General features: G+C 36.8%; 1 protein-coding gene across 11 annotated transcripts in view; it reads right to left on the bottom strand.

Annotated features, from left to right (window-relative positions):
- LOC101899622 (supervillin) overlaps positions 1-19,636 on the bottom strand; it is a 668,298-nt gene that overhangs the window by 309,286 nt on the left and 339,376 nt on the right. For all 11 annotated transcript variants that reach the window (XM_059131927.1, XM_011292396.3, XM_011292394.3 and 8 more), the window contains one exon: positions 17,357-19,244. In XM_059131927.1, the coding sequence (XP_058987910.1) occupies positions 17,357-19,244 (1,888 nt within the window). The remainder of the gene's footprint in view (positions 1-17,356; positions 19,245-19,636) is intronic.

Genomic DNA, 19,636 nt, shown 5'->3' on the forward strand with positions numbered 1-19,636 from the left:
TGGTAAACAAGTGCTGATGGCTATTTTTTGTCACATTAGTTATAAGTAGCGAGTAGCTTTATGTTTAAGTCTTTACTACAGTAAGTCATATAACTTGACCCTTAACAGGAATTAAAAAACTTCTAAAACCGAAACATAAACATGCTGATATAACACCAAAAAAAAATTACTACACCAGCCAAGTGACAATAATCTAACCTACTACCATCAGCACATAAAATCCCCATTCATTTAAACCAATTCCTGAAGGTGGCAACCACAAATCGAAGATATTTGAGCAAAACATCCCAACATACCAAATTGACTTGAGAATAATATTTTAATAAGCTTACAAACATAAGCCTAAAGCTTGAGAAAATCTTGAGAATGTATTGAGAAATGTTTGTTTAACAATTATAGAATAATCGAAAAGGAACCCTTATTCATAAGGTTATTCTTGTAATTGCAGAATAAGCTTACGAAAGTAATATTTTATAAAGCTTATTTTTTCAATGGTAAAATATATTTATTTATTCATTTTTTAATTATTTTACACATTTCATTCATTGATTGCCATCCCAGCTGTCACTGCATCCTGTTGCCTTGATACCTAGATGCTTTCTTTCCCCTTATTTGAGCTTCTGTATCTCCTCCACTTATTCTTCACTTCTGTTGAATTCCTGCAACTTTTTGACGCCTCCATTCTGAAATGAGATTGAAATAATTTATACTACAGATTCCCAGATTTATTATTCATCATTACCTTAGAGTTTCGTCCGGAAATGGGTCCTAAATTCGCGTGATTTTGATTTTAACCAAAGAAAATAATTTTTTGTTGACAATTTTCACAAAAAAAAATCAAAACAAATTTGTCAACAAAGGACAGATTTGAGAAAAGTTTGTGCAAAAAAGTGTTTCTCAAGCATTGTTGAAAAATTCTTATGATAAACTATTTTCATAATATTATTCTCAAGCTGTATTGTATTTTTGGTATGTTGGGATTGACCACCATATGTATGTATGTATGTATGTGCCAACCAACCAACATATGTATGTAGATATGCAAACAATAAAGAGTAACAAACATTACTTGATGTTGTTGTTATTATTATTTTCTTTCAGTATTCACAAACAATAAAAACTCTTGATCACTTTTTGCCGCCACCACAGTCGTCACTCCGAGGCAGACAGTCAGTTACCATATGTTACCAGTATTTCATATTTCGTTTGTGGTTTACTTTTCTTTCCTTTTGTTTTTTTGGGGTTTTTGTCTTTTGTTTACTCACTTCTCTCTTTGTACATACAAACGTATGTTTGTATGTATGTAAGTCGGTATATTATAATGATAATGAATACATAACCGCCGAACGAAAATCGAAATAAAAAATGAGAAAAAAAAACAAACAAGTGACAATCAAAACAAATACAACAAATATCAGTACTAAGAGAGTTACATACTCTTGCATTTTGATCGAAGAAAGAGAGTGACTGCAGTTCAGCGAAAAGAGATCGAAAATATTAACAGAGACAAAAGAGTATGTAACAATTTATTATTTTTGCCTAGTTATAACCGACACACGCTGCAAAAAAACGTTGGCAAAGGCAAACATATAAATTTAACCGTTTTGAAGCCAAAACTCAAGAAATAACCGACAACTCCAACAAGTGGGGAGGAATTTAGGAACTTTTTATGATACGAGGTACTCATTTTATGCATCGAAGACAATTTTATATCTGGAAAAAGAGCTATCTATAAAAGAACCGGAATAAGACCTGTAGAATGCGAAAGCCAAGTTCCGTGGCAAGATCTTCGCGTGGAAAAAAGTTTGGTTTTATTTATATAAGGTGGCGTAAAAGTAATCCTGCTATCAGAAAATGCTATAATTTTTACTATTGGCCCGTAATGTCAGTTCTGTTTTGACATTTTTAGACCCTCCACGTCTGTCTGTGCGCCTGTGGAAATCATCCTAGCTTCCGAACGAATTGAAGTATATTGATAAAATTTTACTCAAATTTATGTTATGTCTGCAGGGCTTTTGGTATTGAAAATGGACCATGTAGGTCCACGTTTTGGTATAGCCCCTATATAACGGTATCTCCCGATATTCGGTATTTTGATGATTTTAGCGAAATTATTCACCGGAATAGTTTAAAATTTGGTATATGAAGTTCGTAATGGATACTACAGCCTAAGACAGGAAATTGTCTTCGTATAACCCCCATATAACGGTACCTACCGATTTTCGGTATTTTCATGATTTTATCTACATTTTTTTAAGTTTCGCATTTGAATATTGAATCTATACTTATGACAAATGTTACCTATGCAGGTCCATGTCTTCGTATAGACCCTAATATAACAGCCACATTCGGTATTTTTAAGATTTTAACAGAATTTTTAACAGATTTGAGAATTGGAGGGAGGGAGAATTTCCTCGCAGATTTCCTGGCCGTTCAACGACTACTGGTGAAACACTGTGACGTTTAGCCGCTCGCCTCCAAGAGACTGGTACAACAAAAAATGCTACCAGGCGTGGCAGACCCCGGAGTATCCGTTCTGCAGAGAATATTGCTGCTGCAGCCGAGGATGTCATGGAAGCGCCGTCGACATCGACCAGACGACGTGTCACGCAAATGGGTATCAGTCGACAATTTTTACAGCGAATTTTGGAACAAGATTTGAAGATACTTTCGTACAAAGTCCAGGTGGCGCATCAGCTGTTAGCTGCTGACTGCCAATCGCGTCTCATAACAACCAAGAAGAAGATGATTTTTCATCAAAAATAATCATGAGTGATGAGGCCCAGTTCCATCTTAGTGGGTACGTAAATAAGCAAAATTTACGCTTCCGGGGCATTGAAAATCCACGAAAAGCCATTACACCCACTCAAAGTCACTGTATGGTGTGCTATTTTCGCTGGAGGAGTCACCGGACCTTTATTCTTCGAAGACGTCGCGGGCCAAACGGTTACTGTGAATGGTGAGCGCCACCAAATTAGGCCTGAAAATAAGTATGACAAATTTGATCGAAATCAGTTTAGATATAACTACAGCTACCACATATAATGTTCATCCGATTTGTTATTTTTGTCCTCCACAGCTGTAATATGCACTCCGTAACAATGAAAAGTCACAAATGCGTCGGCAAATTTTGTAGAAATCGATTCAAGGGGAGGATATTCCTCTCATATATTAATTCCTTTGGACTATAAGCTATAATCATAGTTGGTATGATTTAATTCTCACAAATTCCCCAAAAAAACTTTTATTTGTTATGTGAAGCTCTACAAAATATGCAAAGTAGTGTAGGGTATCATAAACCTGACTTTAAGACATTCTTTACTGGTTTGTAAATTTTTTTTTGTATTCTCTTGTATATTTTTTTTTAATATTAATTAATTTTTTTAATATTAATATTTTGAAAGGCTATAAAAGACCCCCTCGAAATGGATTCTAAAAGCTTTTCTGTGAACGTCCCTGATCTACGACATAATTATGTTTTTTTTTTCTTTATATTTTAATCTGATTTTCTATAATTTCTAACATTAAATGAACGTACTTTTTACATACATTGTATGCGTGTACGTACTTGTATGCGTACATAATAAGGCAACAATTGTTGTCCAGTTGTATTGAAAACAAAGTCAATTGGTCTTACTAGCTGATTCTACCAAGTATAAACTGGTTGGCATTAAGTGCAGTTAAAAACTGGTTTAAAAGATAATGGTTCTGCGGACATTTCTTTTTGCAAAAGAAAACACACAGAGGTAATAATGAGAAGACTCAATTTGATGCAATGGCATGAATGAAATACTGTTTGGTATTTGAAAACCGTTAACTATGTAATGTTTACAATTTATGGTAAAAAAAATCTGCAAGCGAGTCTTTCAATTGGTCATAAATGAGAAGTTGTCTGAGCCATTATCGATTATTATTATAAACAAAGATAATTCTAAGTACTTCGTATAATGATGTCTCCCAAGGTCAGGGAAATAACTTCCGAAATCGGTTTCAGGAAAATTTGAGCCAATCTAACGTAGTCCGTCTGTCTGGCTCATGAGCACCGTAATGCTCGAAGTAAGTGTTCGGCCTGGTCCAAATTTGATACATTGGTATATTTTTACAAACTTCCATCGAGCTATGGAACCTATGAAATATAGCGTATTTAGTATTCAATTTTTTCGAATTTTGCACAACCCAATATAATTGGCTCGAATATTTGAAGAAGTGAAAAATGAATGACATTTGTGAAATTGAAGGGCAAAATTTTAAATATATTAATTTGTTCCAATTTTCTAGGGTTCTTCGTAGAAATGTCTTTTGAAATCATTTGTTAAAAAAAAACTACATTTTCCTTTTTCAAAGGTAAAAATAGTTTTTTTTTTTTTTAAATACGAATATTGATTTTTTTAAAACATTTTGGCCCAGAATGGTGGATTTTTGTATTTTTACAAATCCCAGGCCATGAAACTTATTTTTTTTATTTATTTTTGATTTTCTGGTAAATCATATATTTCGAAACATATTTGTAAATATTTTCCTACCACAAAAATTTTGATATTTTAAACAAATTTCTGTATCTAAATAATTTTTTCAAAATTTTGCCGTCCAGAAATGTAGATTTTTGTAAAGTATTTATGAAAAACAGTTTGGACAAGTATCGAAAAACTTTTTTAAATACTTATTAAAAAATTCCAAGTCAAAAATGTTGATTCTTAGATTTTTCAAAAATATTTTTTAAATAGATAACAATATTGGAATGTGAAAAGTTAAAAGAAAATCGAACATTTATTTCCAATTTTATGAGAATAGCTGTTAATTACTGTTTCACCTTTTGTCGGGTAGGTACAAGAAGGGGTGGTCCTTACATTCCATCTTGACGCCATATCTTGTGTGGGGCAAAAATATTTGGTTGTATGAAGTTTAAAGTGAGTCAAATTCTTAGTACGCATTTTAGGAGTATTTTGGTTATTAAAAAATTTGACCACTTTGTGGGAAAGGTACTAGCAGGAGTGAGCCGATATCCCATCCCATCTACATAGCAGATCCAGTGTAAAAAAATATTGAGATTTGCCAAGAAAGAAAGTTAATGGATGCTTCTTTTGCGTTTTGTGAGCTTATTTTTCTAAATTTATGTTAAGCATATTACAACATACTTTAAGGCGCTTCACACATTTTTTTTTTATCGGAAGGGAAACGTTTTATATAGTATATATTAATATATTCATAGGAAAAATTTAAGTTCTTCAAATTTGCTTAAGGCTAGATTGCACTAGATGTTAGAGTCATATGTAAAGTGGATTTTTCACATTATTTTTATAGCATACTTTATGGCGCCCCACAATTTTTAATATTAAAAAATTCCAAATATAATATATTTTAACATAAAGCCACTAAAAATATAAAATAAATAAAATACTAGTGCATTTAAGTTAATGTTCGGTATATAAATTATTTAGTACAGCGTTACTTTTTTAGGAGCTCCTTAAAGTATGTTATAAAAACGCTACATGTAATTGCGTAAAGTCATTATACCCTCAGTCATATGGCTACAGAGGGTATATATCATTTGATACGGACAAAACGTGTCTCATCGAAATAACGGTTATAGACCCTTGGTCCCTTTGGACCAACATCGTTTCAGGACATTTGGGGTTGGTCTAGCTGTGTCCGTTCGTCCGCCTGTTTGGCTGGTGTTTACGATAACCTTCGAAGGGAGTATTTGATTTGATCCAAACTTGGTACATCGTAATATTAGTATCAAACTTAGAAAAAATTTGGAGATGGGAAACAGCAATCCACTTCTTCTGGAACCTCCCACACAAAGGGTCGAAATTTAAAAAAAAATATTTTAGTGCACAGAAAGAGAAAGAGAAAGGATAATCCAATTTGGCTCCATCTTTGCAAATTCTGATATTTGCATGAGTGCTAGGTAAGGTGTGAAAATGTACAATACCGGTCCACCCCATCAAATACCTCTCACACAAAGGATCAACATTTTGAATAATTATAACTCTTATAAAATGTGCCATAAGAGTCTGATTATCTCCAAATTAAATACATCACATTATTTTCATTAAACTAAGGTCTGGTGCAAAGATGGGAAATTTCGATCCACTCCTTCTGGTTCCTCCCCCACAAAGAGTCAAAATTTTGAATATCTATGAAGCTCATAAAACGAGAAATTAATATCCGATTCGCTTCAATCTTTCCACATCTCAATATTTCTATCAACACCAGTTCTGTTATAAAGATGGTAGAGATAGCGCCATTCCTTCTGGTATATCCTCCACAAAGGGTCAATGTTTTGAATAACTATAAAATTCGAAATAATCATCTGGTTGCCTTCATATTTCACACATCACACTCCTAACACTAGATTTGATGTGAAGATATTATATTTAACGATCCGCTCCTTCTGATTCCTCCCTCACAAAGGGTCAAAGTTTCCGATTCGTCTCAATATTTATATCAACTCAATATCTGTTATAAAAGGGTTAAAGTTGTGTATAATCTATACGATCATAAAATCCGAAATAAGCATCCGGTTCTCTTCATATTTATTATTCCTACTAACACAAGATGGGATATATCGCTCCACTCTTTGGCCGCAGGTCACCACCCTCGCCTCATTTCCACCGCACAATGATCACCAAAATCACCGGATACTAATCCGTTGGACTATTGTGTCTAGAGTATTTTCGAAAGCAAGTTTGTCACTCAAAAATACCAAAGTGTCGACCACCTCAAGCAAGCGCTTCGCCGGTAATGGGCCAAAGTACTGCAGAGTAACATTCGGGGAAAGGGCATCGGGTATTTGTGCCAAAGGTGACCAATTCAAACAAATCTATACTTATTCAAAAAGTTGAAGCTATTTCCCACATTTTCGCTTTCATTCAATTTCATCAAAAAAAATAAATAAATAAATAAATTAAAAAAATAAAATAAATAAATAAATAAAAAATGTAACAATTATGGCGTTTGACTTTGTTACAATTTTTTTCCTTCCCTGTATGTTTTAGAATTATATCTTCAATGACAAGGATCCCATTTTTATGTTGTTTAAAAAATTCCCTGCATGGAATTAATCAGACATTATGGTATGACCTCTCCCATGTTTTCAATTATAAACCACTAGCAATTTTCTAATATTATTTTATTGATTACCACAGGTGGCCCCTAAACTACACACACACCTCCATATAATTTAAACATGGACCTCAATTGAGTAGCTTGTTAACATTTTGAATATAGCAAAATCATGTTTCCTAACTCAAAAAAAGCTCAGAAAAATAAAAAAAAACGATAATAAATGTTTTTAATGGTCACCATAACCGCAAACACTAATTACCATCTTCATCGTCAACAACATCTGGATGCCATCAAACTTTGCTAAAAACCTCATCAATTTGGAAGCCATTAAAACTGGATGTATATGGCGGAACAAGTACGTGAAATCGGAATTGAAAAAACTTTCGCCTGGCGGGCAAAATTGAAAACCAAAAGCCATCCAACCAAACTTAAGTAATGAAATTAAAACTCCCTGCCCCCATCCTCATCGTAGACAACAATAAACAATTTATTTTTTTTTCTTCATTTCATTTTGGATGTCAATAAACAAAAACAGACAAAGGCCACCACAGATAACTCATAAATGAAGCAAAACAAACAGTTTTTGGTCAGCACCCCACCCAGCCATGTTTTGTGGTCATCGATTTATTCGTTCGTTAGTCCGTTGAATGCCTCGCTTTGCTGCGCGTGGCGGCAACAGTTTTTCGTCTTTGACAAATCATTTCATTCAGAAATAGCCAAGAAACTATAACAAGAAACCTGACCGACCGAGCGGTCGCATCATAAAAATATGACGACAGTGTGAACCTCAAATGCTGGCCAAATGCGGATGCTGGTTAGGTGGCTAGGTGGCTGCATGGCGAACTAACAAGCTTTTGTGCAGTGGTGATACGCTTTGAATACCAATGAAATGAAAATGATTTCAGTTTTTGTTGTTGTTGTTAGATTTAGAAACTATCATAGATCAATTAGTTTGGAAATTTATGGTTGCGTTTTTGTTTCGTCCAAAATAGCCAAACATTAAACGAGTTACAAACTATGCGGCACATTGGGGAGGAAATCGAATCTGTATAATAAAGGGGAAAGTTATATGGTGTCTCTTAGAGATGTGAACGATCCATGTGGATGATTTTTATAATCGAAAATCCAATTTATGGATGTGAGAAAGGTTTGGTCCTAAAACAAGTAAAAAAAACATTGAGTTTAGCCGGTCCGAACTTTTAATACCCTTTACCTTTGGGTAAACAAAAATTTTTTATATAAAAGTATCTGAATTGAAAAATGTTCCACTTCAAACTACAAATACCAGTAAGAACCTTTTAAATACTGTTGTTAAACTTAAAAAAAAAAACCATAAAGTGGATGAGGTCGCTGTATGGGGGCCATACCAAAACGGGAAGCTCCATAGAAAATTTTATTTTTCAAGATGTTCTTAAATACCAAATTTGGATTATCAAAATACCGAATATCGGTGGGTATCATTATATGTGCGCTACAGGAAACGTGGACCTAATTGTCAATGTCTTGCTGCCGGAGCTAGAACCCATTATGAACCAATTTTTAGACAAATCCATATAAAAATGTGGCAGAAATCATTAAAATACCGAATATCGGGGGGAGGGGGGGATCTACCGTTATATGGAGGCTATACAAAACGTGGACCTATTTATACCATGTTCCGCGAACTACGAATACCAAATTTTAGACCAATCCGTGGAAAAATGTGGCAAATATCATCAAAATACCGAATATCGGGAGGTAATATGGGAGCTATATTTGGGACCTATACAAACAATGTTTCGCCACCGGATCTAGAACCCATTATGACCAAAAAATACCAATTTTTAGGCAAATCCATGGAAAAATGTGTCAAAAATTATCAAAATACCAAATATCGGGGGATACTGTTATATGGAGGCTATACCAAAACGTGCACCAATATATACTATGTTCTGCCACAGGAGCTATAACCTGATTCGGACTACAAATACCAATTTTTAAACAAATCCATAGAGAAATGTGGGAAAATATTCACCTATATGTACAATGTTCCTCCATCGGAGCTGGAACCCATTTCAAACTACAAATTCCTCTTTATAGACAAATTCGTTGCAAAAATGTGGTAAATTTCATCCAAATATCGAATATCTGGAGGTACCCTTATACCTCCGTGGACCTATGTATACAATGTTCCGCCACCGGAGCTAGAACCCATAACGACAAATCCGTGAGAAAAATACCAAATAGTGGGAGGTAGCGTTATATGCGGACTATACAACAACGTTGACCTATACATAAAATGTTCCGCCACAGGAGCTAGAACCTATTACGAACAACAAATACCTTTTTCTAGACAAATTCGTTGAAAAATGGAATAAAAATTATCAAAATACCGAAAATTGGGGGGCTATACGAAAATGTATTGATACTATGTTCTGCCACAAGAGCTAGAACCCATTACGAACTATAAATACCATTTTTAGACACATTTGTGAAAAGATGTGGCGAAAAATCATCAAAATACCGAATATCGGGAGGTACCGTAATAGGGGGGATATACAAAAAACGTGGATATATATATACACAATGTTTCGCCACCGGAGCTAGAACTCATTGCGAACTACAAATACCTTTTTATACCCTCTGTCATATGGCTAGAAAGGGTATATATCATTTGATATGGTCAAAACGTGCCAAGTCGAAATAACAATTTTAGACCCTAGGTCTCTTTGGACCAAATCAGTTTCAGAACAACTGGAGTCGATCTAGCGATGTCCGTCCGTTCGTATGTCGGTCTGGCTGGCTGGTGCGCACGATAACTCTCGAAGGGAGTATCCGATTTGGTCCAAACTTGGTACATCGTAATATTTTTGTCAAACTTAAATCGAGTTCGGAGATGGGCAATATCAATCCCCTCTTTCTGGTACCTCCCCCAACAAAAGGTCGAAATTTTCAAAGAAAATATTTTGCTGCACAGAAAGAGAAAGGATGATCCGAATTGTTTCAAACTTTGTAAATCCTAAACTGCAGACTGGAAAAGGATAATCCGATTTTGCTCCAACTATGCAAATCCTAATATTTGCATCAGTGCAAGGTCTGGTGTGAAGATGGAATATTTCGGTTTAATCCTTCTGGTACCTCCGTCACAAATGGTCAAAGTTTTGAAAAACCAAAACGCTCAGAAAATCCGAAATAAGCGTCCGGTTCTCTTCATATTTCTCAAATACCGGTTTGCTCCTTCTGGTATCCACCTAACCCCCCCCCCCCCACAAAGATCAAAATTTTGAAAATGAAGCTCATAAAACGCGAAATTAACATCCGATTCATTTCAGATTTGGCACATCGTAATACTTCCATGAACACAAAATCTGTTATAAAGGTGGTAGAGATCGGACCACTCCTTCTGTACCGATATAGGGGGCCATACGAAGAGGTGGACCTGCACAGACAACTTTCTGTCTTAGGCTGTAGTATCCATTACGAACTTCAAATACCAAATTTGAAACAATTCCGGTGAATAATGTCACTAAAATCATTAAAGTACCAAATATCGGGAGGTGGCGTTATTTGGGGGCTATACGAAGACGTGGACCTGCACAGACAATTTTCTGTCATAGGCTTCAGTATCCGTTATGAACTTCAAATACCAAATTTGAAAAATTCTGGTGCACAGTCAATTTACTGTCTTAGGCCTCAGTATCCGTTACGAACTTCAAATACCAAATTTGAAACAATTCCGGTGAATAATGTCACTGAAATCATCAAAGTACCGAATATCGGGAGGTTCCGTTATATGGGGGCTATATGAAGACATGAACCTGAACAGACAATTTTCTGTCATAGGCTGTAGTATCCGTTACGAACTTTAAATACCAAATTTGAAACATTTCCGGTGAATAGTGTCACTTAAATCACCAAAATACCGAAAACAGGGAGGTTCCATAATATGGGGCTATACCAAAACGTGGACCTACATGGCCCAGTTTTCAATACCAAAAGTTTTACAGGTATAATATACATTTTAGTAAAATTTTATTAATCTACTTCGATTTGTTCGGAAGCTAAAATGATTTCCACAGATGGACAGACAAACAGACGGACGGACATCGCTAAATCGACATAGAATTTTATGCTGATCAAGAATATATATACTTTGTGGGGTCTAAAATGTATATTTCGAGGAGTTATAAAACGAAATGACAAACTTGATATACCCTCCATACTATGGTGGAGGGTAAAACATACAACGTATATTGAAAAAAAATAGTAACCCCCTTTTCATAAGGGCCCTAAATTTATTACCACTCTTTAATAGCTCGCCTCGTTTTAAAAATGGATCCGCACATGGTATGTATGGTGCATGTCGGTTACAGCTCTCCAACCCAGATGCAACTCGGGTTACTTGTTGCATTGCAAGTGCGTTGGGAAACTATTAATTTTGCATATAAATGATGTTAATAAAGTTTATGATACGTAAGTCGACAATTAATGATGTCTCTGTAGCCATGGATGTGTGTGTGTGTATAAACATACATACATACATATGTGAGCTTGGATATGGTAAAGTTCCCCGTTGCTGCTAAGACGAATGAATTGTGGATTGATTGGTAGTTTTGTTGTTTGGCTGGCTGTTTGGTTGCACCTTAATTTGTCTTTCCCGGGATTTGAAAAAAAAAATCGAATCGTGCACAGATTTTTATTCACCGCTATTAGCCGCCGGTGGCATTGTCGCTGTGAGCAGCATATGAGCTAATATTTATTTGTTTCTTTTTTTTATTTTTGGTATAGCTTTGGAAAACGTCAACAAATTGCGTAAACCGACTGAAAGTGAAGCGGATTCGCCAAGAGCGTTTGAAAACAATCTTTGAGAAAGTCAGCCAGTCAGTCTGTCTGCCCGGCAGCCAGTCAGCTCGGCCATCAATTGATTGAATGAATGGAAAGAAAGTGTGATTGAGGTAAGCACATAAATAATGCCATGACATGGGTGCGTGTGTGTGTGTCTGTGTGCGAGAGTGACACTTTGGAGGGTAAGGGAAAACTTTGCTACCGGCCGGCATATTAAATATGGTCATGGGGCGAATGAACATCATGAATACCTATATCGAGGACTGGAGAGCAATGTAAACAAAGTATAGTAAATGATTGAATGTAAATAGAAATAAAACGCTTAATAAAACAAAAATAATAACAACAATAAATAATTTGGAAGTACCGCAGTAGTGGAGAAATGGAAAGTGACGACGACGACAGCGACACAAAGCCTATGCAATAAATTGCCGTTTCCTACAAAGCATTTGAGGTGCGTTGAGCTGGGATTACAAGTTGTTGGGTTTGTCAAATGTTAAATGTCAAAAAATTAGCATCACAAGAAATTATGGCTAAAAGTTTGCATAAATATGATCTCTACATGAAATGTTTTATGAAGAAAGTTATGGGATTGAAAATAGTAAAAAAAGAAACGTGCCTAAGAGAGGATTTATTTCTATGCTATGAGAAAACCTAATGTAACGCAGAACTTAAGTAGGCAGTAAGAGAATGAGGATGATTAAGATGTTTTTCGTCGAAGCGTCGCCGGGTGACAATTTCAAAATTTCCATTTTGACGATATTGTAGGAAAACAATTTGAAAAATTGACTTAGAAGCCTTTTTTTGGGGAGCGTGACACATAGAGATTTGTACGGTAGTGCTCGAATGCAGAGAAAAAATAAGGACAAAACAAAAATTTGGTTTAGGTAATGGTAATGATAACATCTGTAACAAGTTGAAAAGTATCAGTAGGTTTTGCCGACATATGTATATCCTCAGTCCACAGCGCGATAACGAAGTTTCCCTTTAAAGGGTTATAATTATTCAAAATGTTGACCCCTTGTAATGGAGGTGCCAGAAGAAATGGGCCGATAAATTCCATATTTACATCAGATCTCTGAATAGAATCGCTGACTTGAGAGATATAATTATTCAAAATTTTGAAGGAGTAACCAGAAGGAGTGGGTCGATATATCCCATCTTCATACCAGATATTTAGTTATGAAAAATATTGGGATGTATGAAATTTGAAGACTATCGAACTCTTTTTTCATTTATTTTATAGAAATCATAATTAGTCAAAGTTTTTACCCTTTGTGGGGAAGGTACTTGATGGAGTGAGCCGAACCTGAAAAATATTGGTATTTGTAAAATTTACACAATAATATTACGATGTACCAAGTTTGAACCAGACCAGACAGTCGGACACCTCTAGATCGATCTATGGTTTAAAGCGGTAATTTCGATGAGGCACGTTTTGGCTTTTGTAGACATATGGCTGAGGGAATAATGAAAGCCAAAGCCTTGGCATTTAAGGCAATTACAGCAGTCGAAGTCTAGGTTCAAACTCCATCAGGTTATAGTCGGAGAAGGGATAGGGTATTAATTTGGTAATTCAGTTCCGCAGTAACCTCCTACTTAGCTGTAAGTACAGATTCGGACCTTGAATTTGACATTGGTAAAACAAATCAACTCTTACTGCTTTTCCCTATTGTATGGGGGGTTACTCCAAAACTTAGTCTTGGTTCGTTGGCGTGTAATAAGTCTGGATTTTTACTAATAATTGAGTTGGACAAACGGAATGGGTTCTGAAATTTGGAGTGGAGAGTCACTGATGGAGTGCAGGATAAATATACCAAAGGATTTTTGAAAATTCGCACTTTAGGGATAGGAAAAGTTCTAAAATGGTACCATTTGGTATTATGTGACCGGATAGAGCTAAAAACTTGAAACTTGGTGCGAGAATCAAGGTTGGAAAGTAAGTTTGATATATGAAGGTGGTTTTGAAAATGTGTACAAAGCGTGCAAGCTGTACAAAATGGTACTACATTTGGAACAATTTGGTTTAAGGTGAACGGAGGCAGCTGGAATTTTGAAATTTTGTTTTGGGGTCCCTGTGTGTGGTGGGTTCATAATAAAGAGTAGGTTTTGGAAATGTGTACGACAAGTGCCCGAAAAGTACTAAATAGTAGTATATTTGGTATAATTTCGTATTGGGTATTGGGATAGTACTGGAAATCTTAAATTTCATATTAGGGTTCCTGTTCATGTCTAGCCTGGACATATAGAGGTGGTTTTAGAAATGTGTGCTATAATTGTACGAAAAGTACTGAATGGTACTATATATGATATTGGGTTAAGGGATAGTGTTGGAATCCCGAAATTTGGTATTGAGGTCTCTGTTGGTATCTGAAATTGAGATCTGGCGGTGGTTTGGAGATTTGTACGAAAAGTGCTAAATTGTACTAAATTTGGCAATGGGGAAATTAGAGTGTTGAAGTCCTGAAATTTGATATAGATGTCACTGTTGTCAGTTATTGAGGTATCGAGGTGGTTTTGGAAATGTGTACAATATTTGTATAAAAAGTAATAAATGGTACTATATTTGGTATTGACTGAAGGGATAGAGATAAGATTCTCAAATTTGATATTTAGATTATTGATAGTTACTGATAGTGTTTGAGATTTGGCAGTGGTTTGGAAATGCGTTCTACATTTGTACGAAAAGTACTAAATGGTACTAAATTTGTTATTGGGTGGGGGATAAGAATCTTCATGACATGATATTAGGGTTTCTGTTGCTATAAAACATTGAGATATGGATGTGGTTTTGGAAATATGACCATAATAGCACGAAACGTTCTAAATAGTACTGTATTTGATGCTAGGTAAAGGAACATAACTAAAATCCTGAAATTTGACATAGAGGTCACTGATGGTGTCTGTCGCCAAGATGTGGATGTAGTCTTGTAAATGTGTACTATAATTGTACGAAAAGTATTAAATAGCACTAAATTTGGAATTGAGTGAAGGTATGGAGGAGGAATCCTGAAATTTGATATGGATGTCACTGTTGTTATTTGTAATTGAGATATGTAATTGGATTTGAAAATAAGTACTAAAATTGTACGAAAAGTACTAAATTGGTATAAATTTGGTATAGACTGAATGTATAGGGCTGGAACCACGAAATTTGATATTGAAGTCTCTGTTGGAATCTGCGTTCTATAATTTATTTTATAATTGTTTCAAAAGTACTAAATGGTACTAATTAAGGATTACTGTTGGTGTCTAGGATGGAGAGATATTGTTTTCGTAAAACGTAGTAAATGTTATGTTTATGTTATAGTGTTTTAATATGTAATACTGAGGTCACTGTTGGTTTCTAGGGTTTACATATGGAGACGTGAAAACAGTTTTGGACAGAACCGAATAATGTATACCCTCATCAAATGTTCGATGATTTAAATATATTTTGCTTTCTGTTATGACTATTCAAATTGTTGACCCTCTATGGAGTAGGATCCGAAGGAATGGGCTAATATTGTCCATTTCGTATCGGAGCTAAATAAATATGATAATGATAAATATTGTGAGCTAAATAAATATGGTATAAATATTGTGACGTGCCAAGTTTGGACTATATTGATTACTTCCTTCACTTTTTATGAGACATGTGATATTTTTTTTGGAAAAATCGCTGACTGTTTGAGAGACACAAGATCCGTTAGCAAAAATGTTAGTGTGTGGGGAATTTGAAGAGAGTTCCGCTTTCTTCGAGCGTTTTGTCTTTCAAAATATTGAACCCTTTAGGAGGAAGGTACTAGAAGAAATGGTCTGATCTCTACAATCTTTATAACATATCTTGTGTCGATGGAAATATTGAGATGTGCCAAGTCTGAATGAAATCGGATGTTAATTTTGCGTTTTATGAGCTTCATAGATATTGGAAATGTTGACCCTTTAAGGTGGAGGTACCAGAAGGAGTGGATCGATCTCTACCATCTTCATAGCAGGACTTGTTTTGATGAAAATATTAAGATGTGCCAAGTTTACCTGAAATCGGATGTTAATTTCATGTTTACTGAGCTTCATGAATATTCAAAATTGTGACCCTATGTGGGGGAGGTACCAGAAGGAGTGGATCGATTTATTTCATCTTCACAGCAGATCCTGTGTTAGTAGAACTAATGAGATGTGTGAAATCTGAAGGGAACCGGGTGCTTATTTCGGATTTTATGATCATTTTGGTTATTCGACCCTTTGTGGCGGAGGTACCAGAAGGAATGGTCCGATCTCTACAATCTTCATAACATATCTTGTTTTGATGGAAATATTGATATGTGCCAAGTCTAACTGAAATCGGATGTTAATTTCATGTTTTCTGAGTTTCATGAATGTTCAAAATTTTGAACCTTTGTGGGGGAGGTACCAGAAGTAGTGGACCGATATATTTTATCTTCATACCAGAGCTTGGGTTGATAAAAATATTGTGATGTGTGATATTTAAAGACAATCGGACACTTACGTCACATTTTACAAGAGTTATAATTCAATTTTTTTATAATTTCTAATTTCGGACCCTTTTTGAGGGAGGTACTTGATGGAGTGGACCGATATTGTCCATTTTTGCACCTGATCTAGCACTGATGCAAATATTAGGATTTATAAAGTTGGATCATCCATTCTCTTTATGTTCAGTAAATTATTTTCTTTAAGTATATTAACATTTTGTGAGGGAGGTCCTAGAAGGAGTGGACCGATATTGCCCATCTCCGAACTCGATCTAAATTTGATAATAATATTACGATGTACCAAGTTTGGATCAAGTTCGATACTCCCTTCGAGAGTTATCAAGCGCACAAGCATGCCAGAGACAGACAGATGGCCGGACGGACATAGATAGATCAACTCCAAATGTCCTTAAACGGATTGGGTCCAAAGAGACCTGAAACCTTTATTTCGAGGATTCCGTAATAAATAATATATATCCTCTCTAGCCATTTGGCTGAGGGTATAAAAATTAAACTGGTTACGTAATTTTAACTTAGCTGCCACACTAAGCTTTTCCCGCATTTATGGCAGGTATTGTTGACTGATAATGCAGATGTGTGCATAATAGAGTGGCGGATATGTTTAGATATACATATTACTCCAATTTAGTATAGGTCTAAATCTATGATATTAAATTGAAAATTCTCTCAAACACAATAAGCTACACAACAAGTTCAAGGATAATTTAATTTGCTTTGCAAGGCAAGCAGCACATAGATTTCCATAAACCGCCAAGATGCTTATTAAAAATGTTTGCCGCAATTTTCTGTAATTTGGAAAACTAAGTGTGGCCAATGCCACTGACTGACATTGGCTTTGGTCATAAGCATGACGTTGCTCTGATGCGAAGTGATGGCGATGGTGATGGTGGAACAGGCTCTAAATGAACACAATTGAAGGCAGGCAACAACAAAGATGCAACTTAAGGCTGCAACACACTACTTACCTCTTGGCATTTGCAGCATTAGCGGATACATGAAAATCGTGACCGGCACCATTTAAATCATGTTGCTGATGATGATGATGATGCGAATGCTGCAACTCTGATGCAGGGAACTGCTCAGGTTGGTGATGATGCTGATGTTTGTGATGATGGCGATGTTGATGATGATGACGATGCGTGTGATCGGCATCATCGTGATCATCGTATTGCAGAGACATGGGAGCAGGAGGGAGAGATTGAGGATGGTGATGATGACTATGATGCGGGTATTGTTGCGGCTGCTCCTGCTGGTCATCCATTTGTTCGGCTGCCATAATGTGGACAGCACCATCCGTGTGACGTCTTGGCTTTTCATCGCGTGAACGTCTATATTTACGTGATGAACGTTCGGCTTTAGGCGACGAAACCATTGCGGCTGCCGCTGCTGCTGCTGCTGTTGAGGTGCCAGCACCTGCTCCGGCCACAGAAGGCGGAATTGGTTTCGCGGATGAAGATAATGATGAATAGTTAGCATTAAGTACATTATCACTAGCACTACTGGTTTGGAGAGTCTTTAGGGAGTCTTGAGATACTTTACTGGAGGGATGTTGATGTGGATGTTGAGTATGCTGATGATGATTGTTTTTGTTGTTGTGATTTTCAATATTCAAACTATAATCGGATAGACTTTTTAGGCCCGGCGGCAGGGAAGAAGATTTCATTTGGGCATCACCCATCAGCAGATGCCGTTTTTGGTGGTGCTGGTGGTGATGCAATGCCGAATGTTCGCCATCTTCGGCATGATGCAAGAGGCTACCATCGTCATCCTCATTGTCACTGAGGTCATTGATAAAAATCGACGAAGAAGAACGCTTGTCTTTGGTTTGACGTTTCTTCTGACCCACCATGCCGCCGCGTGATTGACTTGCCTCACCACCCGGGGACATCATGACGTTGCAACTACTGGCCGCTTTTGTTTGTTTGCTCAACGATCTCGAATGCGATCGACGAGATCGTGTGGCGTTGCGTTCGTCGTGGCTGTTAGGCGCCGAGAAATCTTCGTCGTTCGATGTGGAACTGCCAATGTCGAGACCCTTTTCTTTGCATATTATGTCGTAGAGGGCACTAATGGGGCGTGATTCACTGCGCACACGCACGGCGCGACGTCGATTGCTGAAGCGTTGCGGATTACGGCTGCTACGTCCTCCGGCGGCAGGTGATTGGCGCGGAGAGCCAGTCGGTTGCGGGGCAAAATCCGTGGCTTTGCAGGGCTTAAAATTGGTACAAGCAAAAACTACGCTACCATCGGCATTAGCGACAGCGGGGGGAAGATGATCATGGGGACTATTACCTTTTGCAGGGTTCGCCAAACTTGGTGATGAGCTCCCGTACGGATCGTTGGCACTTCTTGGCTGCTGTTCCTCCCTTGGAAGACCGGAACCAGCCCCACGAAAAAACGAGGCCGTTGATGTGGTGGAATTGCCTTCCTGCTGTTCGGTGCTGGTCACCTCCCTTGGTGACTTTGGTGTGGGTGATCTGGGCGTTTGGATAATGGCTGGTGGCACCACGGCTGTGGCCGTTTTGGGAAATTGCCGTTCGTCCTTTACCAATTTCGAGGGGGTCCTGTAGACACTTTGATAGTTCTCATTCAGCGAATCCTTGACCTCGGGCGTGTGTATGCGCAAATGTAGGTCCGTGTAGTAGGCGGGGGCCGTATGATGATGGAAGTGCGGATGATGACCTTGGTAACGTTTGAAATTTTGTTGTTTCTTAAGTAGAGATTGTTGTTGTTGCTCTGATTGGGGATGCTGCAGTTGCAGGGGTTGGGGATTTTGTTGTTGTAGCTGGCAGCTAGTTTTGGCAGTGGCTGATTCAGAACTTAAGTCGTTCACCGAGCTATCAATTGCGGATTCTGGAAAGAGAATGGGGGAGGGAAGAGAGACAAAAAGCCAATTAAAATTAATGAAATCAACAAAAATACAGCAGAAGAAGAAGAAGAAGGAATGCCAAATAATATCTCCATTACGAGAATGAGCCATAATTAACATTTGCCAGACTGTTTTTCTTGTGAAATGATTTTTAACCTTTTGAACTTTTGTTTTTCCCTCATTATATGAGAAATATAATATGTAACACAATTTGACTGCTGCCATCTTCCTACACAAACAGCTACACACACACACACATACCCACAAAGCCATGGTTGAATGTTTGAAGTAGAGAAGACCTCATTGTGTGAACTTTTATTTTCGGTCTGACTGACACATGACCCCGCATCGAAATGACAAAAGTCAAAAGTGCAAA

This window comes from Musca domestica, unplaced genomic scaffold, assembly GCF_030504385.1.
Source record: "Musca domestica strain aabys unplaced genomic scaffold, Musca_domestica.polishedcontigs.V.1.1 90, whole genome shotgun sequence".
NCBI lineage: Eukaryota > Metazoa > Arthropoda > Insecta > Diptera > Muscidae > Musca > Musca domestica.